The sequence below is a fragment of the Cydia fagiglandana genome, chromosome 10, assembly GCF_963556715.1.
Source record: "Cydia fagiglandana chromosome 10, ilCydFagi1.1, whole genome shotgun sequence".
NCBI lineage: Eukaryota > Metazoa > Arthropoda > Insecta > Lepidoptera > Tortricidae > Cydia > Cydia fagiglandana.
Genome location: NC_085941.1, coordinates 9,237,119 through 9,265,058, shown reverse-complemented (window position 1 = coordinate 9,265,058; position 27,940 = coordinate 9,237,119). Strand labels below are relative to the sequence as shown.

At 37.3% G+C, this 27,940-nt stretch overlaps 2 protein-coding genes across 2 annotated transcripts in view; both read right to left on the bottom strand.

Moving 5' to 3' along the window:
• The window catches only part of LOC134668119 (uncharacterized), a 78,791-nt gene extending 70,030 nt beyond the window's left edge, over nucleotides 1-8,761 (bottom strand). Inside the window, exon 1 of the mRNA XM_063525620.1 lies at nucleotides 8,531-8,761. Within this exon, the coding sequence (XP_063381690.1) occupies nucleotides 8,531-8,618 (88 nt within the window). The 5' untranslated portion in view covers nucleotides 8,619-8,761. The remainder of the gene's footprint in view (nucleotides 1-8,530) is intronic.
• Nucleotides 8,762-14,508: 5,747 nt separating this feature from the next.
• LOC134667836 (cubilin-like) lies at nucleotides 14,509-25,951 on the bottom strand. The gene has a single exon (XM_063525221.1). The coding sequence runs from the start codon at nucleotides 25,840-25,842 to the stop codon at nucleotides 14,557-14,559; it is 11,286 nt and encodes a 3,761-aa protein (XP_063381291.1). The 5' UTR covers nucleotides 25,843-25,951; the 3' UTR covers nucleotides 14,509-14,556.
• Nucleotides 25,952-27,940: the final 1,989 nt, after the last annotated feature.

The following is a 27,940-nucleotide window of genomic DNA, read 5'->3' as shown; positions in this document are numbered from 1 at the left end:
AATGTGTCTGAACAACTATGAGGCCAAACTTGAAATCGCGAAAAAATATCAGCTGTTCCATAGAAAATGTATGAGACAGCAGATTATTTTTTGTGATTTGGGGGTTTGCCCCATAGTAAAAGTTATTCAGTATGACATACATATCCACTACTCAGCGTATGGCCATACAAATCAATTTTACCCTGTATAGACAGACATAAACATTACAGACGTCGTTTAATGACAATGTCAGACTGCCACTTAGGTGTTTGGATCAAATGAGTATTCATTCAGTAAGAGATACGGGAACAAAATATAGTGTAAGGAGAGCTTTATTATGAAGATCCCGCCAGCGGGCGTACAAACTTACGAAGCCGCTAGATGGTGTAACGCTTTTATTTTCATGCTTGAGTTGAGACTACAATATGTTTTTTTATGCAGATTAACAGTCGTCACCACATACTTGTCCATGTAGCATAGTGTTTATGTATTGCATTGTAATCGTGTTGCAAGCATCGTACCCTTCTGACGCCGACATGGATACCTCTTCGATGACATTTGAAGATTGCCCAACACTGGGGTTAGTGTTTAAAATAGTTGACAGAGGACTTTAGCTACGCGTATAGAATTTTAATTAATCAAATGATTGTATGCTTTATTAAGCCTATGGTTTATTTTAATCGTGTATGATCAACAACTCGGTTTTCATCATTTACCGAATTTGGAAGAGCAATTTAATCCAAACAAAGATGTTCATCTCCTTTCTCAGCCAGAAATCCTCGTGTTTACAAGACACCGTATAATGCAGTAAGCCGCAAAGTTTCACAAACAAGGAACACAAAGGCGGCGCCTGCGCAGAAGAAGAGCATGGCGAAACTGTGTCGCAACCCCAGAAGCCTGATTATCCATTTTGGCGGTAGATTAAATTTTGTAATGCCAGCCGGCGTATTATGGATAGCTTTATCCTTCTTTATCCACGTGATAAAATAACTGTCACTTTCTAACACCGTGGGAGAGAAAGTGACGGACACCGTTTTATCACGCTGTCACGTAGACAAGTGGTAGACAAGAACGACCATCATATCCGCACTGGAATCCCTTTTCGTATCATTAAAACTGTGCATTCCATTACACATCCATTTTAAGTGTACGTCTTTTGGTACCTATAATTTTATTAAAGTAACTCAATTCATCAAGTAAACTTGTTGTAAATGTATCACCGCCAGATGTGAGGTTTCAATTAACACCTAATTGATATGTGATGCCTTTCTGATAGTATATAATTTGATTTCGACCGATATTAATACCGTGAGTCATTTTAATGTATTTATTTCTATTTTCATTTCATAGGTACTATAATTAACTCATCTAGGTTGTTAAAATGATTCTGATAAACACGAAATTGAATTAATTTATCAAGTAAATATTAAATGATTTGTCAAACTACCCATTTGAAAGTAGTCCGACAACTATGCATTTTTAGGGTTCCGTACCTCCAAAGGAAAAAACGAAACCCTTATAGGATCACTCGTGCGTCTGTCTGTCCGTCTGTCCGTCTGTCACAGCCAATTTGCTCCGAAACTACCGGACCAATTAAGTTGAAATTTGGTACACATATGTAAGTCTGTGACCCAAAGACGGATATGTAACGTCAACAAATGAATTTTAAACATAGGGGCTACTTTTGGGGGGTAAACGATTAAATTAAAAAACAAAGTTTTGAAAACTATATCGTGTTACATATCAAACGAAAGAACTCATTTTGAGAATCTCAAATATATTTTTCTTATAAATTTACGATAAAAAATTTAGAAGTTATTCAAGAAAATAGACAAAAAATGACCATTCCCCCCCCCCTCTATCTCCGAAACTACTAGGTCTAAAATTATGAAAAAAATACACAAAATAGTCCTTTACCTAAAGATGACAGGAAAACCTATTAGAAATCTAGAGTCAAGCGTGAATCGGATTTAAGAACGAAAATGCGGTTAACGTTTTTTTAGGGACACAGCCGCAATGGTTTAAGTGAAACGTGATGTAGACAGCTATTGCGAAGGCCCTAGGTCGATATCCGCATAAGGCCGAAGGCCCGAAGCGTCCCAAAGAGGCGTGCCTTTAGCTTCAAGCGTGAGTCGGACTGAAGACAAAAAATGCGACTAGGCTGTATCTGGCAATTAGCCGCAATGGTACTTGTAGTACAGTCAACAGCAGAAGTTGCTAAGCGGGCGAGGTGTTCAAAATTACCTTCACATGCTCTTATTGTCTTAAGTATAAAGTCGCGTCCAGATCATTTTAAACCACTCGCCCGCTTAGCAACTTCTGCTGCTGACTGCACTGATTGATTAGGATACGTTTTACGTGTTACGTGTTTTAAAAAGCACTAGGTATACAGGGTGGCTAAAAAATAAACTAAGTGTATTCCCGTTGCCAACGTGCAACCCTGAAATCGCGAAGAAAAATTTGGCTGTTTCATACATTTTGGCTGGTCCGTTTTCTATGGGAGGATACTTCTTTTTTCGCGATTTCGGGGTTGGTCCCGTACTAAAAGTAGCTCAGTATAATCCCAAAACCTCCTCGTACTTTGACCACCCTCCTGTAGGTATTATCTCTCTTCGGCCTTCGCTTTTAAAACACTTTCGGAAGTTGTCGGAAGCGCGACCCGTCGGACGCTCGAGTTTTCAGCTCTACGCATTTGGACACTTGTATTATTGTTCGGCATTTAATCTTCAGAGATGTAGAGATATAAGCCACCACGCCAGAAAACTCATGTTACATCTGGTTTTTGATTGACCCATTCGGGTTTTTCAAGACGTTTCACTCACGTCGTTTCACGTACAAAAAAAAATGCTGAAAATTGTGTGATGTACGGAACCCTTGAAACGCGAGTCCGACTCGCACTTGACCAGTTTTTTATTATATGTTCCCTGATTTTTCGATTTGGATTTAGCGATTGGATTTAGAGAGTTTAGCGATTTGGATATTTTCTATTTTGGTTTAAAACCCGTTTCAGTTGATCCCACTGTCAATTTAAAGATTGAAACTTATAATTTTTATAAATTCTTTTTTTTGAAAAAGTATATTGTATAAAGTAATTAAATAAGAAATCGATGTAGACAGATCTGAGGGAAATAGTTTACGTAATGTTTTTGCAACGTTTTTGTAACTATCGGACCGCTAAATAGTATAGGTATCTTCGTGCAATCTATGTAGAATGTTCGTTATTTCTGAACACTGAGGAAACATGCGGTTATCGGTCGTAATAACTCGATTACTTTTGAAAATGTTGATTAGACATTCTTGCAAGACAAACATGACATAACGTAATACAATAATGAACGATAATTATAATGAAATCAGTAATCAAATTCATATGGCAATATTTGGCACGATTTTGACGTTTACGATAATGCATTAAGTAACAAAATAAAGAAACAAAAGCATAACAAAAGCGACTTAGGTAGGATGACGCTAAAAAGTGATAAAATAAGGTTACTCGTAATCATGGCGGACGTGTGGTATCTCAAATTGGATGAATATTAACACAAAACACCTGTCGGATCGATAATTATCTTTACTGTGTAATTAGACAATGTTGTATACAATGAGGTCGTCGGATAAGAGGATCGGATGCGTTTCAGGGTCGAATGTTTGATAACCATTTTTTTGTTAAGACGTTTTAACTTTAACGAGCTTTTTAAAATCTGAAGCTTAGGGATAACAACAGATAATTCTGATGTCTTATGGGGTTACCACAAGTAGGTATAATTTTATTATTAGTTAGTATAGTATCTGTTCAATTTGTGTTCACGAAAATTGGCAAATAATTGACTTCTTTGTGAGTTTAAAAGCAAATGGGCGACGTTCATATGAATAACAAAACAATACGAAACAAAGACCTGACAGTGTAATTTTCATCGAAAACCACATTCTTGACCAAACTGCAGGTTTACGTGCAGTCGTAAAGTCAAAGTACATTGTCAATATTAGCAGAGGGTATTGAACTGACAAAGGACCCAGGGCAATGTACAGGTAAGAGGCTGCGTCACTTAGATGAAGAAGGAAGATTTTTAAAAACACTAAACGAAAATTAAAAATTCTTAATAAGAAATCATTGTTATTTAATGGTGCTTGAATCACCGTTGCGGACTGGTTAATTGAGTGGTTTGCGGTCGGTATATTTTTGGAGGTGCGTATATTTTATCAGACGAAAAACAAAGGTGCAGGCATTAAGGTTAACCATGCATGCATGATAAGTATTTTAAGTAATTGAATAATGGATCGGATTAATCGATTACAGAATCGAGTCTCGAACAATTCAGAATAAATTGAATCAAAATAATTACCAAAAATTACTGACATGATGCTAGTAAAAACTGTTAAAAATTAAAGTCAAAATACTACTTATATCCCTATTGCTATTTATTACAATATTTACAATAATTGAGTGGAAGAGCGATACTGCAACGTAGGAATATTTACTGTGACAGCTTTCTGTTACGTTACATTAGATGTACAATAAAATATAGGTAGAGTTGTAGTTTTTTATTATTCAAAGTTTGTAGGAAACATTTGTCTTATTGTGTTTTCATGACTTATTTTGTTTTCTTCGCGCTGATGATTTTTCATTTACAAATCATTGAGAATGGAACAGTTTCATTTAGCACTAACATTCCTATTAGTTATTCTGTGCTAACATTAACAATAGCATTTTGAATCTGTCTGTCTGTGAGCATTAAAGAACCTTGCTGGGCATACATTGTTACTCGACAGTACTGGAGGTTGAAGCAATTAGGCAATATTAGGACTGACGCAAGGAAATCCTTGGGCAAAGAAAATCAGCTAAACGCAATTTGATGGACATTAAGCTTCATTGTTGGAAAATATGCGATCAATTCATTTCGTAAATGTATTACCAACTTTGACAAAACACAGCTTTTGTTTTAAATCTGATCGAGCTAAGACAAATAAGACAATGCAGTGACAACAATGGACTTGAAAGAACTAGTTATTACGGACAATGGGAAACTAAAAAAAAAGTTGTTTCCGCTAAATTGGGACACTAGGTTGTTATGAAAGTTAATTAAGACTTAGGCACATACTATTTAGAAATCTCCTTTCATTACAGAAGTATTTATCTACCCACAAAAATATACTATTTTTTGGGTACGAAAGTATATTGCCCTATTATTTTCTTTCTGTCTTTCGATAAATTTAAATCTTTTTGAAATGCTCGTCTATAGATGCACATAATAAATAAATAAAAAACAATGAACAAGTCTCTTATACCACTGTACCTATATATATCTTGTTAAAATAACTTAACATTAAATTTTAAGGGTAACTAATATCCATAAACTCAATTTATGCCAATAAGGCTTGTAAAATGTTCGCTGGTCGATGTTAATAAATTTCACGGTGTTATCAAATATCAAATTTGTTTGGCGCCGTTAGGTATCTGGGTCGTGTCGATCGTTGCCTCTAATATGCAATGTTATGCTTATGAAGTGAATAATTGCTGTGACCTCTTAATTTGTTAGATACTTAGCGTTTCAATTTCTACTGGCCTAGGAATAAGTTGCATTCGATTGAAGTTCACACGCAATTCATTGAATCATACAAGACAGTATGAGCCAGTTAGTTGTATCGATTGATAATTTAGATAACTGAATTGCTCTCCTAGACTAAACTTATAGTTATCGAACGGAATATGGACCATGCTGACCTTTTTGTATTGTTTTTGACCTTTCGAAATCTCGGGAAAAGGTAATCACGGTCCATATCCCGGTCGATATAAGTCTAGTGAAACTTACCGTGCATCATTCTAAAGTCAAAACTGTTATCCTTAAACTAAAACTTATAGCTAATAACCATATTTCTTTTAAATATCAGGTCAATGCTCAACTTTAAATTATTCTGATTCAAAATATACTGCTTCATTAGACGTCGACTGCAAGGAGCTTAATGTTACGGTGCAGAATTAAGCAAAATAGTCTTTTGTAGTTGACTACCATGCCATGACTACCACGTAAAACATTATCATTTCGTTTTTTTCTCATCAGAGGTTTTTTGTTCTTAATGTTTTTTGGTTATTCTTGGAAAGTGTATCATTATTTACTTCATAGTGTTGCTTTCTGTTACATTTTATCTTTTTACATTTTGATTAACAAAAATTTAATCAAATTTAATGTACAGTCGCCATCAGATTTATCGGAGCGGCCAAGGAGCTCACAAACATCTGAGCACGCCTCTATTGTCAAGGCGCTAGAGTCCTGTTCAGGTTTTTTGAGCACCTCGGCCGCTCTGATAAATCTGTTGGCGACTGTACGTTTCCAACATTCCATGCATTGTCAAAACGTCGTCAAAGATTTGCTAAATTATCTATTATTTTATTTCTACGTCGAATACGCCTAATCTTTTTGTAATCGTGAGGCGTGTCGGTAAGTTTCAGGTCATTGTCAAGCGTGCAGTCATTTTTTCTGCGTGAAATTTACCGTAAAAGTTGTTTATAAATTAGCTTTTGCAACAAGTTTTCGAACAGTTCGTGAACCCGTTTGTGTAATGTCTACTTAATTTTTAGATTTCATTATTGTTAAATTAGTCTGCGTGTAAATTGGTGTCTGCAAGTCTATTCGCTTTAGATTGTTTAGATTATTTTTTATACTTAAGTTTAACACTCTTAGGAGTTTCCACGATCCGCGACTATTTCCAGATCATTTTTTATTTAATTGAATAGGGTTACCTATTTTAGTGTTTCAATGTTGAGCAAAGACCTCCCCTCTTTTCTTTCATTGGACCCTATCTTTTGGATTGTTTCACGATTCCATTTTCTCATTCCAGATAGTCAATGATGATGCCGAAAAATGAAGCGTTTGTAAGTTAGTATTTTTAATGAAATGAATTATAATTTTGAATAAATTTTACATGTAAAATTATAAAGGAATTAAAAAGAAATTTATAACTAGGTAACAACAGGCAACGTATACAAATGTATGTATAAATTGAATAAATAATTTATTTCGACGTAACAAACAATATGTATGTATAAATACTTGACAAAATATTTATTTAAATATTTTAGTAGAGACGGAAATTCTTTAGATAATATTACTATGTCGTTAACGTCATTTAATCCGGAATATGAGAAATACGGGATAAATAGAAAGTTATTATTTTGAAGTTCTATTATCACAAAGTATGTTTTTTGCGATATAAAAACCATTAGTTTCTTTATTTTGGAATTTAAAATAAATGACGATTAAAAAAGCTACCTATGTTATGAGATGAATCACCGAAAATTCCTTCATATCAAGAAAGTATAAACACGTAGTCATTATGATGTTTAATTAATCATAATCAATGAATAAAACTAAATTAAATCTAAGAAATCTAAAACTCAACATATATAAACAGTAAAAATCTACTGGAAATGGGTACCCTCTGCAACCTCAGGTGCAAAGGTAATACGGTTTCGATAACCGGAAAGAGTTTTTTGTTCATAGTATGTATATAATTTTCAGTTCCTTGATTACTTAGTGTTTGATTGTTTTAGTGCACGATTACAGTCATTATTCTACTCAGGTTTTTGTTATTTCAGCTTGCATTGAGGTTTAACGATAGGATATCCTTATTTATGTTATTATACTTTGTTCTTCGCTTGAGCAATTATGTTAATGTTAGGTACGATATTATGAATATAATATAATATCGTAATACTTATACATAATACAGTATTGTAATTACCCTGTTAGATAAAACGCAGTTTTACGATTTCATTAATTACTATTTAATAATTTTTTACAGTTTCTACATCGCGATATTAACGATGATCATCAATATGATACATGGATAAAGTACCTAGAATTTAATAACCCCAATCGGTGCCATTCGATCTTAAGCCTTGAAAACGGGGTCGCTTTTTGATGAGCCGCTTAACCCCTTACCACATACAACGTACAATGCCATATATGGCGGATATAATATTCAACTCTATTGACAGCTCATCATCATCATCTCAGCCATAAGACGTCCACTGCTGAACATAGGCCTCCCCCTTATGGGGGGTGAATGCCATAATCTCCACGCTTGGCAGGCGGGTTGGCGATCGCAGTCGAGTACACCGAATTTGAGGGACGCTGCTGCCCGTCCACCGGTGGTCTTGGACGTAGTTTAAGGACATACCCGGGTCCGCTATTGACAGCTATTAAAGTTCAAATTTAAACAAATTTAAGAATATACTGTTATGCTTTGTCAATCGCTGTACCTTTATAGCACTAAGTTATAAAAGATATATAAATAAAATGACCGAGATCACTACCTATCATATATGTACCTATTGTACCTATTGTACCTACCTATTTGTACTTTTAAGATTTTCACTCGGAATATTTGAAAATATATTTTAGCGTAAGTTTACTGACCGTTTTTACAAATTAGCAAGAATATAAAAAAGATAAAAAAAATGGCATGTAAAGGTTAATACTTACTCCAAATTTTTTAAATGGAACTGGCCGTAGAACATTCACTTTAGACTAAATAAAAAAAAATAACTTACCTATAACTGGCTGTATCCTCGAGTTTCCCGCAGGAACGGCGGCCGCAACTGACACGAGCAACAACACGGCAAAAGCACTGGCACCCATCTCGAAAAAAAAAATCCGGCACGAAAATTAAAAAAAGTTCTTTTCACGATTTTCAAGACGCAACTATTTCCCGCGTGCAGTGCAGTAACATTTGCGCCGCGCGTCGATGTCTGTGCGCGCGCAGTCCTCGACTAAACCCGCTGCGGTACTTTCTATTGGCTTTATGTGCATGCGTTCGGAGGGCTTTGTAATGCGGGTTGCAGGAAAATATTTACAAACAAACAAAATAAAAAAAGTCGGCCCAGTCCGACCGCGCATATATAATAAAATAACCCTGCGTAGTTAGTATATCGTTTTGCAAAGAAGGCAAAATTATTTGCGTAAATTCAAAAACAACAACAAAAACAAAACTTTTGTCATAATTATATGTATGTATCATAATTGTATGTATGTATACCTATTCTTTATTGTATATAAATTACAATATATTGTTACAGAGTGAATTAAATATAACCCAATAAATAAATAAATATAAATTTATAAAATTATTTTGAGGGTGTATTTTGTCTTTATAATTAATAATTATAAACATATTATAACATTATTAATAATTATAATATAATTATAAAATACACCTAATTATTAATTAATAACTTGACTCAAAAGGCTGCTGCAATCAAGTTTTTCTCAGACGAAATTTGTTAGATTTTCTCTATCGATATCAAAGATTTTGTAGAAAATATACCCGGAATTTGATGATAGTTACATTAGGTACACTGTTATTATAGTCTTTTTGATTCTGGCTTTTGCTCACTGCAATAATTTAGCACAGGGTATACAGTGAAACCTGGTTAATTGGCACCTGGATAAATGGAAAACCTCAATAATTGCAACCAAAAGTCCGGTCCCGGTCCCTTGAGACCAAAAGGCCTCTATAATTGAAATTTTGGAACCTCTATAATTGCAATTTAGATTTTAGTGCTTTTCGTAATTTTGCCTCTATAATTGACCACATCGCAACTTAAGACCTCTATAATTGACACTGTGCTAAAAAAATCCGTTATTTTTGCTCTTGTTTTTACCTCTATTATTGAAACGAGTCTTGCTTATTACCTCTGTAATTGAAATAATGTAGTTGTATACAGCAGAAACAATATTTTAATAGCAATGATCATTTTATTTATATCTCCATCCAGAATTTAATTTATTTATTGGGTATCTATCACAGCCTGTAGTAGGTGAAATAGTTTTGATCAATAAAAAACAAAGTATGCTTTTTACATTCTAATAAAACTTTCTTCTACAATTCAAGGGAATTTTTTAAACTCAAATGATAAGAATATAAAGTGGTAATTAATGTAGTGTAAAAGTGCAAGTATAGACGGAAGCAATATATAGAATGTAAGCGTGTAAATCTACTTAAAATGGTTAAATTTGCACCTCCATAAAAGAAATTTGTCAGAACGCAACCTCTATTAATGAAAACCTCTATAATTGACAAAACGATTTTTTGAACCTCGTTAATTGACACGACCTGCTTAAATGAAAAACCTGGTTAATTGACAAAAATTGGCCGGTCCCTTGAGATTGCAATTATCCAGGTTCCACTGTATTAGTCTTTTTCAAACGGGAAGGGCAGAATGACACATGTCAAAATGTGATTATAGGGTTGTGACAATGCAAATTGAATGAAACACCTATATAGTAAATGGACCCTATAATGGACGTGGAACCAGTAATGGGACAAAAAAACATAATTTCTCTAAAATAAGTATCTAAAAGTAGTTTATAAACACTAGCTGTATATTATCATAAATAAGAGTCCTAGAGCTGTTTCAGTTTGAAGTTTTATTAAATTTGGTTGTTTTTTAAGAAATTGGCGTCAACCTAAAAGTTGTCGTGTCACTGAAAAAAAATACCACTACGAATTCTTAACAACTTCGCTAAGAGAGGTGAGTTGATTTATTAAATTTTCATTAATTAATACTTGATGAAAACTAGAATGTGTTTTGTTAATTGCATTTACCATGAGATAAGGTATACAACACACTATGTTGTGATCGCGCACGAAGGGTTCCGTACCATAATGTAAAAGAAACAAAAAATAAGCAAAAAAAACAGTGGTATTTGGCCCAATCCTATTATAGGAGCTGTAAAACTGCGTACCTCCTATGATGGGACAAATGACAGAATGATGCTTGCTATGCCATAATTTCATGTTTAAACAATACAGAAATAAAATGTAGTTAAGAAATATGTCAATCAGGAGGTATTCTCGGACTTCGGATAAATTAATATAGTTTTTCCAAACTTTTATTTAACTTGCCCTGTTAGTTAGTGTGGGTCCAATCTTGGTAGCTGAATTTGAGCCACTTTTCATTTTCGATTCAGTTGAAATTTTGTGTAAGTACGTAATTAAGTATGCAAATCGGATGATAATGCAATATTATGATAACATGGACCTGATCTGATGATGGAGACAGGAGGTAGCCATGGGAACTTTATCGCATTAAACCCTAACTAATTGTGTTAGGGTATATTAGAATTGTCTCGATGGATCTAATACAATAATAATTGGCTGTGGAAAGAAAAATACATTCAGCGATAAAAGCTTATACCAAAAATTGTTTTATTTTGCCGTAATTTATTCCCCATTTCAATATTTTATACTGATAGAGCAATGTCCAATAAAGGGGGCCCATTATTGGATGCACGTCCATTACCGGGGGCCCATTACTGGAACTTTGGTGTCCATGACTGGAGAAAAAAATCATAGTTTTAATTTGTTAAATATGTGGGAACTAATTGCAGTATCTTTGATACAATACGCCTAAAACATGAAAAACGGATAGGACTTTCATCTTTTAACACGCAAAGCGGCAGACCATTTACATGTATAAGGGAAATATCATAAATACTCCAAATTTCCTCTTAAATGTCCCATGACTGGTGCTGTTACTATAAGTAGGTAATTAATTATTTAATTTTTTATAAAAATTTTGTACACAACTGACATGTAGGTAATATTAATATTATACAATAAAAATTATAATGATTATACAATCGATGAATCAATTTTTTTTATTTCATCATCATGGATGTAAAATACATTTAATACAGCTGTATAGTAACAGCACCAGTCATGGGACATTTAAGAGGAAATTTGGAGTATTTATGATATTTCCCGTATACATGTAAATGGTCTACCGCTTAGCGTGTTAAAAGATGAAAGTCCTATCCGTCTTTCATGTTTTAGGCGTGTTGTATCAAAGATACAGCAATTAGTTTCCACATATTTAACAAATTAAAACTATGCTTTTTTTCTCCAGTCATGGACACCAAATCTCCAGTAATGGGCCCCCGGTAATGGATGTGGATCCAGTAATGGGCCCCCTATAATGGACATTGCTCTATCAGTATAAAATATTGAAATGGGGAATAAGTTACGGCAAAAAAATCAATTTTTGGTATAAGCTTTTATCGCTGAATGTATTTTTCTTTCCACAGCCAATTATTATTGTATTAGATCCATCGAGACAATTCTAATATACCCACACAATTAGTTAGGGTTTATTGCAATAAAGTTCCCATGGCCACCTCCTGTCTCCATCATCAGATTAGGTCCATGTTATCATAATATTGCATTATCATCTGATTTGCATACTTAATTACGTACTTACACAAAATTCAACTGAATCGGAAATCGAAAAGTGGCTCAAATTCAGCTACAACATTGGACCCACACTAACTAATAGGGCAAGTTAAATAAAAGTTTGGAAAAACGATATTAATTTATCCGAAGTCCGAGAATACCTCCTGATTGACATACTTCGTAACTAAATTTTACTTCTGTATTGTTTAAACATGAAATTATGGCATGGCAAGCATCATTTTGTCAATTGTCCCATCATAGGAGGTACGCAGTTTTACAGCTCCTATAATGGGATTGGGCCAAATACCACTATTTTTTTACATCTGTGGAGTCACAACATAGTGTGTTGTATACCTTATCTCATGGTAAATGCAATTAACAAAACACATTCTAGTTTTCATCAAGTATTAATTAATTGAAATTTAATAAATTAACTCACCTCTCTTAGCGAAGTTGTTAAGAATTCGTAGTGGTATTTTTTTTCAGTGACACGACAACTTTTGGGTTGACGCCAATTTCTTAAAAAGCAACCAAATTTAATGAAACTTCAAACTGAAACAGCTCTAGGACTCTTATTTATGATAATATACAGCCAGTGTTTATAAACTACTTTTAGGTACTTATTTTAGAGGAATTGTTTTTTTATCCCATTACTGGTTCCACGTCCATTATAGGGTATACTACTATAATAGGGTGTTTTACATGTAGCAGGTATGACTATGATGCCTTTCCGGCATACTATATTTAAAATACATATATAGTTAACTAAATATAATTGATTTAGAATTTAAAAACGTGACGTTATCTATGAAAAGGGACCTTATTGTCGATAGCGCTTACGCCATTATTAACGATGCTCCGATATAAATACAATGCCGCATGACGCTGTGCGGCGTAAGCGCTATCGTCTATATGGTCCCTTTTCATAGATAATGCCCGATATGCGTTACAAACTGTAAAAATCAAATAAATAAACAAATGTCAATCAACCTTACATACTATACTACAATTTAATAACAAGAATGTACAAAGTCAGTTTCAAATTAATACTATGTATATTACAATTAGGAATAATATAAAAAAATTCAATGTCAATATCACATAAAAGATGTTGTTAACAAACTAAATCAAAGATTGGTGGGCAACAACGAACCCGACTAAATTAAGTAGACTACTGCAAGGTGAGAAAGTAGGTAAGCCCGGTACTGGTTTTCTATACAAATACAGTAGGTACCGGAACCGGGAGGTTACCGGAACTAGTTCTTGCCATACAAACTCAGTACCGGGAGCACTTTCTCACCTTGCAGACAGAACATACGCAATGCGACGAAAATAAAAAGATGCTTTAAAATTGCTGACAACATGACAAAAACAATTTACGTAATTCAGTCGGGTTCGTTGTTGCCCACCAATCCAACTCTATACAGTCTATACTTGCTTTTAGGTGTGGATTATGTGCTACAAATATGTAGTTCATTTGTTATTAATAACTTAATGCCTATAATCTTAACCGTAAATAGAGCGTGCTTCTGTTAATCGCCAACAATCACCTACTTTTCATGGATTAGTGCACGCATTGACTAAAGATTGATGTAAAAACTGAGTTCGATGCTCAATTAAAACTGCCAAATTATAAGTAAGTACTATTTGAAGTACATTTTGGTTACATGAAAACAAGTTAAATTATTTTATAACACTTTGAACTCTCGCGTTTTGTATATTTAATTACACAAACGGGTCTACCGCGATATAATTAAATTAAACCTAAAACAAAGAATTAAAGGAAAAACAATGAAATTATATCACGGTATACCCGTTTGTGTAATTAAATTATTTTTCAGAATTAATTGCATATAGGTACTCCGAAAATTGGGACGGGTGCTACCGTGACCGGATGACCTAGAGGTCATGTGTTGAGGTTTATGAGGTCGTGGCTGGTCATGTGGTTATGGCGCTAGGTGCTAGCCACGGTTGTTGCAGACGTCGATTGGAATCCAGTCGCAGCCACTGGGTTAGGCCACTTTTCTTTTAGCATTATTACTTAAATCTATTTCGGTTTATTAACTTTTAGGTAGGTTAACCTTACAGACTATACTGTTTTATATATTCGAACCCTTCGGCTGTAGGCTTAATGGAAGCTTCAAAGGACAGATCCCTAGATCCAATAATAACAAAATATGGGAACTCTGAAAACTACTTTTGAAACGCGTACATTGACCATGCCCCGATAAGCTCTTGGCCGGGTTTTTTATTTTTATTTAGGTTAGTATTAACCTTGATTTTTATTTTAGAGCAATGTACATATCCATTATCTTATTGTTGCAGTTGCATTACCTATGCCTTCATCTACACGATACCTATGAAGTGGGCGAGCCAACCTGTGCCACCGTTGTTCATATTCGTTACAAATACAATTTTCACATAATTATCGTCGCTGGTATAATCCGCTGGAGTCTCATCACAATACGTAGATATTATGTCTCCGTTTCTTTTAACCAGTTGCACATAGTTTTCATTACACGCAGCACCCATGTCGAATATTGAGAAATGTAATCTCAGTTTAGTACCGATAAGTGTTTCCAATTCCCACTCACAATTGTTCTTCTGACGGTAGGCATTTGGATACAGGGGACTTGTCACTAGTCCGTACTCGTTTTGCATTTTTCCGCCGCAACCTTGTCCTTTGTTTGTTATAATATAATTTAAATCGTAGCCAACGCGGTCACCGTCTACCTGGTGATTATGCAAGAGAAGGTACCTTCCAGTTGAAAATACTACTAATTCGGAGTCGTAGTCCCCGGAAACTTTGACTAAACTTTTTGAGGTCGTCTTGTCACCATCGAACACTTCCAAGTATACGTTTTCATTCCAGTAATCGGGATTAACATTAATGAAATAAGCAGATACAGTATAATTTTCAGGAGCGGTGATTAGCGTGTAACAATCTTTTTCAGTTTCTTCGGTATCTCGTCGTGATGCTCTAATGCGGCCTTGTGATTCCGTGTAGTTTCTACCACAAAATTCAACATGCGATACTTCTATTTCGAACCCTCTATGTTGTTTAGAATCGAAATCAGGAGAAGTATGTACATTTATAACAGTAGTCCCATACAAATAATAATCCCCTGAATTGTGAGTACCGCACAGTTGTAGTTCTTTTGGTAACGTTAATGCTTCCTCAAAGTAGTAAGGTGTATCAAATACATCTCTATTTCCGTGTTCGTGAATGTAATCTGAGCCCAGACTAAGGTTCCGTGGTGAATTCTGGCCAGATATAGTAAGTTTATCTGCTATACACTGTTTTCTATCAGGGTCGCTAGGTTGAAGGTCTAGTTGATTAATCTTTACATGGATTGCTCTGTAAGAATACTCAGACAATGGCATAAATTCATAAATACAATTTAATCCTCGGGGAATTGAGCCCGTTTGGTAACCTGGAGAGCGTATAACCAGCTTTTGCGTAGATACGGAGAAAGTAGACTGACCGCAAACATTAGGAATGGCAGTTAAACGAACCTTGAACCCCGAACTGTTAATTTCACCGTCCGTCGAGAGCCTAATGCTCATTTGGTTTCCAGATGAAATTGCTTGAGCCGGTGTTGTATGTCCGCAATAAACACCAATTTGAGTACTATCTGGATTTAACCCATCCCTGATTTCAACAAAGTCACAATCGCACTTGCTATATCCCAAAGCTGTTTGGTTGACATTCTGGCAAGGGGCTACATGAAAACTGATGAATTCTAGTTTGATGACTCGGTCGTCTGGCGCTGTTACGGACCAGTGACAATCCAAGAAGTTTTCGTAAACACTACTACTATTTATGAGTGGGGATGACATCGTTTCGGATAAAGACGTTTCTGTCAAATTGATGTGTCCACCGCAACCAACAGATTCTCCGTAGCTGAACAAAATACCAGCTTTAAATCCCTCATAGTTGACACTTCCGTCCGTTACGAAGTGTAAGAGCATTTTGTTACCAGTGCCCCTAAAAACGGTGGTTTCATTTTGTAGGAAACCGCAAGTCTTAATTATACGATTGTTATAGTCAAGTAAATGTCCGTTAAATAATTCTATGTAATCGTAAGAGCACGAGCGCCCTTCAATATTTATGGTGGTGAATTTTACAATAACGATTTTATTGGAAGGAGCCTCGATGAACCACGTGCAGTTCAAGTTTCTGTCATAATTCTCGCCTTCACCAGATGATATGACAGTGGGTTCAGTTACATTGCCACCACAAGAAAAAATCGAATAGGATAATTTAAAACCTTTTCTCTGTATGAATCTATCAGTTCTAAATCGAATCAATATTTTGTCTCCATAACGATTAGATGTCGGCGTTTCCGTACCGCAGTATGTATTATCAGTATAATAATACATGTTATCAGCAGAAATAGAAACGTTATCATAAGAACATTCAGGATAGGTCCCTTCAAGCTCAAACTCTAGGAATTTTAATGCGATTTTCTGTCCCGGAGCTGATATTTCATAGCTGCAATCTAATGATGGCATATAGTTGTCAGGGAACCCAGGGCTGTACAAAATTTGTTGTTTTTCTTTGGCTTTGTATTTACCTCCACAGATTGGGGTCCATAGAGCTTTGAATCCATCTAGATTAGTGTTGCTGTCTGTCCGTAGAACTACTTTCATCTTGTTGTTAGTAGAGTTGTAAACGGGTGGCAAATTGCGGCCACAGACACGAGCTATTTCTGAGTAAGAGTTATCGTCCCAGTCGTAAATAATAACCATATCTTTTGTACAGTTCGGTGTGTCTTCTATAACGAAGCGATCTATGAAATGCAAAGATACTCTATTGCCTACGTCAGCTTCTATTTCCCATGCGCATTCTTGATTTTCAATGTAGTTCTTGGGATAATTGGGGGATGTAAACATTCTATCAAATCTGTTCATGTATCCTCCACATTGGTGGTTAACAATTTCTGCCATAACTTTAATGGAAGTTTTGTTTTGAATGTTTGAGTGATATTGAATATAAATTTCTCTAAACGATAAAACTAAATCGGTACTTTGAATTTTGTCTTTACAGTAATCTCCAATAATGGGTTGATAAGGTTCTAAGCCTTGACTAATTTGAATAAACTCATCAGAACAACTTAATTTGAATGAACCTTCAAGTTTGATCTTAATCCTATTTCCTGAAGACCCTTTAAGTATCCAGGCACAGTCTAGTGAATCATTATAATTATTTGGTACGTTTAGAACATTAATAGACTCCTCTCCTACTGTTACGACACCACCACAAGGTTGTAATTTCCAATCTAGATGAAAGTTAAGAAACGTCCCTTTATTTTGAGTTGCCTTTAAGTCGATGCTATCTGAAGGTATACGAAATTGTAATTCATTATTACCGCATAGTTCTCTTTTGAATATGACATTTTTATCAGCCATTACGGCATTAATACTTAGTTTTGGGTCACTATAGAGACATCGGGTTCTAGCAAACGATGAATTGACTTTAGCATTGATAAATAATGTGCTGTATTTAACATTGTCACCATTGTCACTGTCATCATCTCGATTCTCAGTACTATATCTGCGATAGCTCCAATCGCAAGAGTAGGATCTGTTCAGTAGTGGTGAAGCCAATTCGCCGGTGTCGCCCGTTAAGGTACCGCCACATAATGCTGGTTCATTTGAGCTAAACTTTGCTTTGAACCTGTTATGTTCCGAAGATAATGGGGACATTATTATATAAATAGCAAGTTTATTTCCTGATGATTCAAATATTTTCGACGGATTCAAATCTTTGTTTGTAATGCTTTGGACTAAAGTTTGGAAACGGTTGTCATTGTAAATTGCTATTCGATAAGTATCCGTACCTAAGTTGTAATCCTCGATCTCTAAACGTACTCTCCTGGATGTATCAGGAACAGTGATGACCCAATAACAGTAGTGCATTGTGGTTTTTCTAGGATATCCAGGAGTCATTATGTAGCCCTCTGGTGTTGTAATGGGTCCTCCACACATGGGTCTGGACGAATTGAATGTGAACCGAAATCCTTTTGAATCTGGATTGTGATAATAAGATCTTTTACCAACATAGTATTTAATGATAACCTCGTTAGAAGATGTTTCGATAGGTGCGTAAAGATCTTCTGTGTCCTCATTGCAAAATGTTTTTAGTGTTGTGTTGTCCGATATTCTTACATTTGTATTATATTGGTTTCCAATGCCGTCTGTAATAGTGACTTTGGTAGCGCATAAAACCACGGATTCAGGTAAATCTATAGTCTGTGGTTTCAACTGGAAAACATAGCCTGGATAGCCTGTTATACGCCATTCACATATTGTGCCCTCGCTAAGCGGAGTTAAGTGAGGAAATCCGGGCGACGACACTTCTCCTGAATTAGCAACTATCGTTCCACCGCAAACATCTATCGATACATTGGCTTTCAGACCACGGTTCGGGATATCAGTTTGAGTGACGTATCTGATATATAGACTGTTGCTAATGGACTTGATGGATCCAGGTTTGTCATAACAATATCGTCCTATAAGTGGAGCTATACTCGATACACCATTTCTAACTTCAAGGGCTTCTTTTCTGCAATCAGTGTCGTATTTTAAATCAAAGTCAGAAAAATCGATTCTTAATATTTCTCCCACAGGACCGCTAAACACCCAAACACATTCAGAATATGGTAGAGGAATGGAGGGATAGTTGGGAGTACTGAAGACCTCCCAGCTATGATCGGCGTCTAATGTGGAAGTCACTCCGCATTCTATGTTTTTCTCTTCATAGTGTAATCGAAAAGTTTGCACTTGGCCTTGGTTTCGCATGCTATTGAAAGTTACAAAGAGAGCGTTACTTGACGTCTCGAATTCTCCGCGCGTCTCATGAGGGTACCCACAGTATTTACCACTTCCTAAAAGAGGGGCTTCCTCAGAATCGCCATTACGAACTGTAACGTACTTATAACAGTCGTTGTCTCTATTAGTAATGTTAAACTGCTCAAACTTGAATTTTATTACTCGGCCTGGACGTACTTTAATTCTCCACTGGCATTTTATGTTAGGTAGGTATCCTTGTGATAATTCTTTCCAAGTGACTCCGATTTCACCTGAGGGTTCTGATATATGACCACCGCATTTTGAAGACACGTGAGCTTGGAAACCCTTTTCAGTCATCGAGTAATCACTTTTGAAAATCAGTTTCATAAAAGAAGTGTCAATGTTGATATTTCGGGCTGCTTCATCTGTGCATATAAATTCTTTTATGGGTTTCCATTGCATCCCGGTATCTGAGCCCATTACGGAAACGTAGTCAGCAAAACAATTTGGCCTTTCTTCAAGCTGAAAGTCAAGGAACTCCAAAGCTATATGTTGGCCGGGTAGAGATTTATATACCCACTCACACATTAACTCATCAGCGTACGGCTCAGGGTAACCTGGAGATGTCACAGTGACTGTTTTCCCTGGTCGTATTAGTTCAGTTATATTTGAACTACCACAGTTGATGGATTCTTGAGGTTCGGTCTCACTAGAGCTTTCAGTCCACCGGATGTGAAATATAGATCCAGTATTAGAGCTGTCTAATTTCAGTTTAATAAATACAACACTTCTGGATGTTCGAACTTCCTTATCTCCGATCTGTATACCGCAAAGTTCTTGCAGGACCGGAGCACTGTCATCAAACCCATCGTATATTGTCAAATGATTTGAGCAGCGTGTTCCATATGTATGTATTTCAAGACGATCCACGATCAGAGATAATGGTTCACCTGTCGACATAATTCTCCAAGTATATTCACCTGTTCCTTCATATGAAGCAGGATACAACGGAGAAGATATCTCACCATTCTCTAAACCGGTGATTTCATTTCCATGTAGAAAACCGTAATGCACTAGAAACCCTTTTCCAGCATTCTGACTATCACTGTGGAATTTCATATATATTTTTGTTGCTGAAGTCGTATTTGTTGGTATATCGTTTCCGCAATATACTCCTATCAATTGCCCGGCTCCGTTATTTTGTCGTAATTCAAGATAGTCTTCATTACAACCTTCAGAAAATGTCAAATCGAATGTTTCAAACATAACGTACACCTTGTTACCCGGTGATGTACTTAGGATCCATTCGCAGTCCGCACTACCTGGGTATGCGAGAGGATAGTTAGGTGAAGCTATTGTGCCCTGTTCCGAAGTATAGGATCCTCCACAAGCATTGCTTAGACTAGTGTAGTGAGCAGAAAACTGACCAGTGATATTATTGGTATAAGTGCCTAGTTCGACGGTAAGTGCACTTCCTTGACTTACTATCATTTGAGGTACTTTATTACCACAATATTCTCCAATGACGGGTCCATATTCATCATTTCCTTCCAGAACTCGAAGGTAGGAAGAAGGGCAGTTTCTATTAGTAACGATGTCAACATTTTTAGGAATTGAAATGTGAGTTATGGTAAGTGTAATTTTCTGATCCGGTTTTGGCGCTACTAAAGTCCATGTACAACTTCGGTTTGAGTGGTTTAAGTATTTATCACTAGCAATAATACCGTCAGACTGAGCAGTGATTAACGCTCCGCAAGTCATCGAAAAGTTTGCCTTGAAACCTTTAGATGTTCCGTAACTGTTAGACACGAACTGTATAGCTACTCTATTAGAGTTTGATATATATTTAGTAACTCCAGATCTAGGGCATATTAGCTTAGAATAATTAGTGCTACTATATATATTATAGCCTTCATAAATCTTGATAAAATCATGGCAGTCGTCATCATTGCCATTGTCAAATGACGAGTATAGGTCAATGTCGAGAAAATTAATTTCAATACGATGATATTTAGGAACAGAGATCTGCCAAGTACAGTCTGTGTCTGTATCATAATTTTGGGGATAATTTTTGGACATAAACATTCCTGTTGGCGAATTAAGTCTGCCTCCGCATCCAGTTTGATAGCTGCTGTATAGAGATTTGAAATAAGCTCCCCTTAGATTCGACTTTTTGACGTAACGTACCAATAAAATATTGCTGTTTGATTGGATTGAAGAAGACTGACGACGGCACAACTTTGTAATCAGTGGGGAGCTCAAAGTTGGTCCACTATAAATTTCAATGGCATCAGTAGTACAATTGTTGGTTTCCGTTAAATATATATCCGTAAATGTCATAGAAATGGTTCTGCCAAGGGGCGCTTGTAACAACCATTCGCATTCCATCTCTTCATCGGACATTTCATTTATATCAGATGACAATGTTCCATACGATTTTTGTAACATCCCTCCGCAGCCGTGTCTCACCCACTCCAATCGAAAGCCGGTGGCTGGCATAAAACCTGATGTTACTAATTTAATTTGCAAAACGTTACTCTTAGTTGTGAATGCAGCCGGAATTGTAGATCCACAAAGCTTTTGAGAAAAATCACTATCAGGTAATTGTCTGGTTTGTAAGTAATCTTGACCGCAGTCGTTTGATATACGCATGGTTTCATGTTGAGGCCAACCCCAGGACGGATAACCCCTTGTCGCTGTAACGCTACCGTATACCGGATATCTCCTGAAGAATAATGGTTTGTAGATGTCAAAATGAGTATAAGTCACGTTAATTTTGTGTCCTTTTGGAACGGTAATAGTCCACAAGCAGTTTAAGTTACCCTTATACTTGCCCGGGAAATCAGGACTTTCCAAAACACCGTAACTGCCAGTTATATTGTTGTTACAAACAGTATTGTAGTTTAGATAAAATCCTTTGCTACCGATGTATATATCTGACCTAAATTTAATGTAGGCGTAGTTCGAAGACGTTACTATTTTATTTACGGAAGGTGACATTTCGCAGTATCGGCCTAAAGTGGGGTCGTTTACCGTAAGACCATCGAATATTTCAACGTAATCGTCCCTACAATCCTTTGTCCGTTCTAAATCTAGATCGACAAAAGAAATTTGAATTCGTGACCCAGGATTAGTTACAACTTTATAGAAGCATTCTGCGTTGTCGTTATAGGTCTGTGGATAGTTCGGCGAAGATATCGACCCAGACGAACTTGTAAGCGTACCACCACAACCTGTGATTGTACCGTCCCATTCAATTTTGAATCCTCTGCCTTGTAAATAACCGTCAGAATGAAAATGAAGAGAAATGGTGTTTCCAAGAGATTTTATAGTCTTGGATTGGAAACTTCCGCAGAACTTTCCAGCTGCCGGAGAGTTTTCTGACGCACCGTTTTTAATTTCTAAAAAGTCGCCGCTGTCACAAGATCCTCGTAATGGTACTTCTAGATCAAACTGAGATATATTTAAAATAATTTGTTGACCAACAGGTACTGTAATCGTCCAAGTACAATCACGATTTCGTTCATATAGATTAGGCCATCCTGGTGAATATATGTAGCCGTGAGTTTTGATATAATTTCCACCACAATGTAGTTTCGCATCTAAGAAGGAATAAAGCACGGAAAAACCAGTTTTTCGTATACTGGCATCTGAATGGAACCTCAGCATTAAACGGTTAGTAGTAGAAGTCAGGGCCGGCGGTAGAGTGGTACCGCAGTATTTCTGCGGATCATCATTCTGATTGGTATCATCGAGCTCAATAATTTCTAGATAATCACTTTCACAGTCATCCATGTCTTCCAAGTCAAATCTATTCCATGTTAGTTTTACAAGAAATCCTTCGGGAGCTGTTAAAATCCAAGTACAGGTTTGGTGATTTTCGTAGTTCTCATTAATTGATTTAGGATGATTTATAAGTCCAGTATTATCTCTGTAAATACCTCCACATTTTGTGTCGATTGTTGTGTAATTTGCGTAGAAACCAGTACCGGAGAGGCTCATGTCAGAAGTGAACTTAATGTACATGAAATTATGAGTGGATATCAATGTGGGTGGCATGTGCTCTGAGCCTCCGCAGTATCTGCCCATCGAAGTTGCGTTTGCATCAGGGCCGTCACGTATTTCAACATTGTCGTAGCGGCAGTTATCTCCAATTTCCTCAAGATCAAAATCTTGGAAAGTTAGTATAATCGCTTTACCTGGAATGGTACGGATGACATACTCGCAAACTCTATTTGCTGGGTAATTATTAGGGTAACTTGGCGACTTAATGACACCGCTATCTCCGAATATTGTGTGTTGGCAGACGGATTCGTATATTATTTTAAAACCTTCTGAGGCTACATTATAGTCGGTATGAAACTTAATAAAAAGACTATTAGATGAAGATGTAAATGAAGTTTTTGGATATGTATTGCCACAGAATTTGCCATACAGTCTCGAGTCGGGCGAAGGTCCATCATAAATTTTAAGATAGTCATACCTACAATGAAATGAGCGTTCTAACGCAAAGGATACAAATGTTATACGGATTTTAGTTTCTGGGCCAGTTTGAATTTTGTAGTCGCATATTAAATTATGTAGATATGTGCCATTAAATGACGGAGAGACGATTTCTCCTCTGTTCATAGTGTACATGCCGCCACATCCCGGGTGTCCCTCGGTAGGAGCATATGAAATTTGAAAGCCGTTTCCGGCCCCGTACGCATCAGAATGGAAATGAATTAGGATATCTGAGCCAACCGAGTGGATGGGCGCGGGAAGGGTTGAATTACAATATTTAGCAAGTAGTGGGTCGCTGCTGTGTTCTCCGTCATAAATAGCAATATAATCAAAACTACAGTTAGAATGCTTTTCTATATCTAGTTCATAAAAATGCAATTGTATTCGTTTGTTAAGGTTGGTTTGCAAGTGCCAGTAACAATCTCTGTTAGGAGGATATTTACCGGGCGAACCCGGGGAACTGATACGTCCGTGTTTAGTCGCGTCTATCTCGCCACCGCAAACCGGGGGAATACTAGTCCAATGCAAAGCAAATCCGTCTTTATTAATTGAACTATCGGATATAAACCAAAAATATAAATAATTATGACTAGAGACTATGTTACCTCCTTTCGGGAATGTACTCCCACAAAACCTCCCAATAAGTTGACTTGCCGAGGTACGACCATCGTGTATTTGCAAAAAATCGTAATTGCAATCTGGATTGTCTTCTAGATTGAATTTACTAAAGGTAACATTAATTACTTTATCAGGGACTGTACGGATTACCCAAGCGCATTTGGAGTCGTGAGTATATGAACTATTGTGCAAAGGATAGTAAAGGCTACCTTCTTCATTGTCCAGTATGCCGCCGCAGGTTCGGATTTGAGTGTCGCACAGATCACCGGTGTATTGCGCCAAGCATTCGCACCTGAAGCCTCTAGTCATGCTGGAATCCTGTCTGCACACTCCGCCGTTGTAACAGGGGTTGCTTGCGCAGTGGTCAGAAGGTGCGTCGCAGTGGGCGCCGCCGTAGCCATCGAAACAGATGCAAGTGTAGCCTTGACGTAGAACATGACAACGTCCATGAACACACGGATTACTTTCGCAGCCTTGGGTAGAATTGCCTCCAGTAGAAACGTAGCAACCGTGGGGCCCTATGCCGTCACCTGCCATGCCGGCGGGGCACACACACGGACTCGTCTGACCGAGGAAACCAGGGTTGTCGATGCATTGGGCCGAGGGATGACAACCACCGCGGTTGACGCTACACGTACCTCTGAAGCTGCAGGTAACTCCGTCTCCAATATAGCCGGGTGGACAATTTCCGCATATACGAGAGCCAATAGTATTATGACATGTGACTAATGGGCTGCAGCCACCGTTTGGTATTGTCATGCATTCATCAATGTCAGAGCAAATATAGCCGTCACCCTCGTAGCCGGGTGGACAAGCGCCGCACCTGAACGATCCCGGGGTGTTGATGCAGTCGACTCTTGGGTTTACGGAGCAATGAATTCCTTGGCTGGGATCGCACTCGTTGACGTCTATTAAACACGCGGAGCCAGTATCGTTTTGCGTCCATCCTTGATTACAGAAACATGAGATACCAGTTCCGGTTTTTCCTTCAACACACGTTCCATGGCCGCACATTTCATAGTTACCGCCAGAACAATCTTTCTGTTTTCTAGTACAATGGACGCCAAACCATCCAAACTTGCATTGACATTCATACGATCCAGGTTTATTGATACAAGAGGCACCATTCTGGCAGCCCAAGTCTGTTCCGGCAAAGTTACGGCATTCATTGACATCTACATCGCAGTCGGTCCCTTCCCAATTAGATGGACATAGGCAGTGGTAGCCTCCCACCAACGTTAAACAGGTGCCGCCGTGAGCACAAGGATTTGACTGACATGCGTCTCTCGTCATTGATCTGATTTGGGCTTCGAGATTAGAAATTCTTGTGATCATTCTATTTGTTCTTCTCCATATCATTGACATGTTCGTTTGACCATTATTTGTCGATATGCTATCACGGTTCTCTAGGTTGTCTAATCTGCGTAATATGTCAGATATATCCGATTGATAATTACCTGTATCATAATTTGAAGCAGGGCCAGAGGGTGCAATACTAGGAGAACTGCTCCGGTTGAAGGCAAGCAAGTCTGTATCGCCGATGAACACTTTCGACCTGGGACCATTAGGGAGTAGATATATATTTTTGTCCAAAGCCGGCTGCAGTATTAAATCGCCATCTGAAGTCTTGATTTTGGGTCGGTCTTGATAAACTTCACAGTCGAGAAGCACAAACCAAACGGTTAAGAATAGACATTTTATAAGTAGAGCGGACATGTTGTCCCGAGTGACCGGAGGAGCCGCTATGACTGACTAGCATGCACCTCTCATGATGCTGACATTGTTGACACGAGGGGCGTTACCCGCAGCTGGTGTTATGATCTTATCACTGGTCCGCCCCTTCATGATTAGCTTAGGCCATGTGGTTCCAGAAACTTCTAAATATAAAACAAGTTGATCTTTATTACGTTCGACTTTTAGACCAAAATATACTATGTATCGTGTTTGGCCAGGCGAACGGTTTCATGTTGCAGTTATTTTGATCAGGATGCAGTAAGTATCTAAATTAAGATAATCAATGCTTATTTATTACACATTATTGAATATCCAAATACGGGCATTGATGCGGGAAGTGTCTTTTTTTAAATTATGTGTGTCTTTTTTGATTATGTATGTCTAGCTTCTAATAGGTAACTTAACCCAGTTATATTATAACTGGCTTCCTACACAAATAAAATAACAAACACATAGATTTAAGTTGAAATTTGCGTGTTGCAAATTGCATTTGGTGTCATGTCGTGTACGCGTGCCCAGTTAAATTAAGGGTTTCACCTCGGAATGAGAGATAATAAGCTAGAAACTCGTATACACCTTCGTTATGATGTGTTAAAGGTCCTCTTAAAAGTCGACGCATAGATCGTGTGCGCGTCAGAAGTTATTCAAGGTCAAATGTCACAAAAATCGGTTTTTCGCGGATATCAAAATTTCTATGGCTCCGATGTTTTTTACATGTAGGTAAGAATTGTAGAGCATATAATTTGCGACAAATTAGGTAACAAACATTTTTTCATGCGATTAGCCGCTTTCAAGATATACGGCATAGAAGGCGCAGCGGCCCGCCAAACGCACTATGACGCAAGGTTAGCTGGTAAACTCTGTGAATAATAAATTTAAAGTTTCATAATCGTTAAAATAACACTTGTTGGTCATAAATAGATTTTGAAACAAAAGTTGCCCCTCCTGTGGACATTAGTTAACAGCTTGTGTGCATATTGTAATGATTTTATTACATAGTTTAATATAAAAAGGGTACCCCTTTTCACAGGTTTAATCAGAAAATTATGCTTTATAGCCTTTAGGTATTTCTAAGAGGTAGATTTTAAGTAATGCGTGTGTCATACACGAAAGTGGTTCCACAAGCTTTTATTTAACTCCCGATGTTGTATGTACCTAACTATGAAACTTGGCTACAAAATTCAACTCAAATCGATTAAGCTGATCTATTGATGTTGACCTTAGATGACCATAGGAACTCTGTGATAAAATGACTCTATCCCATTGAGTTTATTTGTTACAATCGTCTAGAAGAGTAGTCGATCACCGTGAAACAAAGATCAAAATCCCTACCGTTTGAGGTTCAATTATTTTCATTTTCAACGTCATCTTTATCAATTTATCATCTATTGTCAAATCTGGGTCAAATGCACTTTCTTCATCGGGATCGCTTTGCAATGAAGCCGCATTAATACACAAGCCTGTTTGCCATTGCACTGGCCACAAGCTAAAGATCATTTCGACCCCGATTTTCTGCACCAACAGTGTGGACCACAGTCCTTTTTACAATTCCAAAATATGGTCACCCACCTGGAAGGTAAGGCTGCGCTGGCATCCAAAAAACTCGGTGTGCTCAATAAAGCGAGGCGATACTTTACTCCGGGGCAAAGACTGCTGCTTTATAAATCGCAAGTCAGACCCCATATGGAGTACTGCTGTCACCTTTGGGCAGGAGCACCTGGATGCCAGCTTGGACCCTTCGACTCAGTCCAAAGGCGCGCTGTGCGAATCGTCGATGATCCCAAACTCACAAGCGGTATTGAACCTTTAAGTCTAAGGAGAGACTTTGCCTCCTTGTGTGTGTTCTACCGCTTGTACAATGGGTTGTGCTCTGAGGAACTATTTGACATGATGCCAACGGCCGCTTTCTATCACCACACCGCTCGCCGTCGGCAGGGTGTTCATCCTCACACCCTAGAACCTAAATGGTCGCGTACTGTGCTATTTAAGAGGAATTTCCTCCCGCGGACGCTCCGGCTGTGGAATGAGCTCCCTCCCGAGGTTTTCCCGAGGGTCTACAGTATGGGGTTCTTCAAAAAAG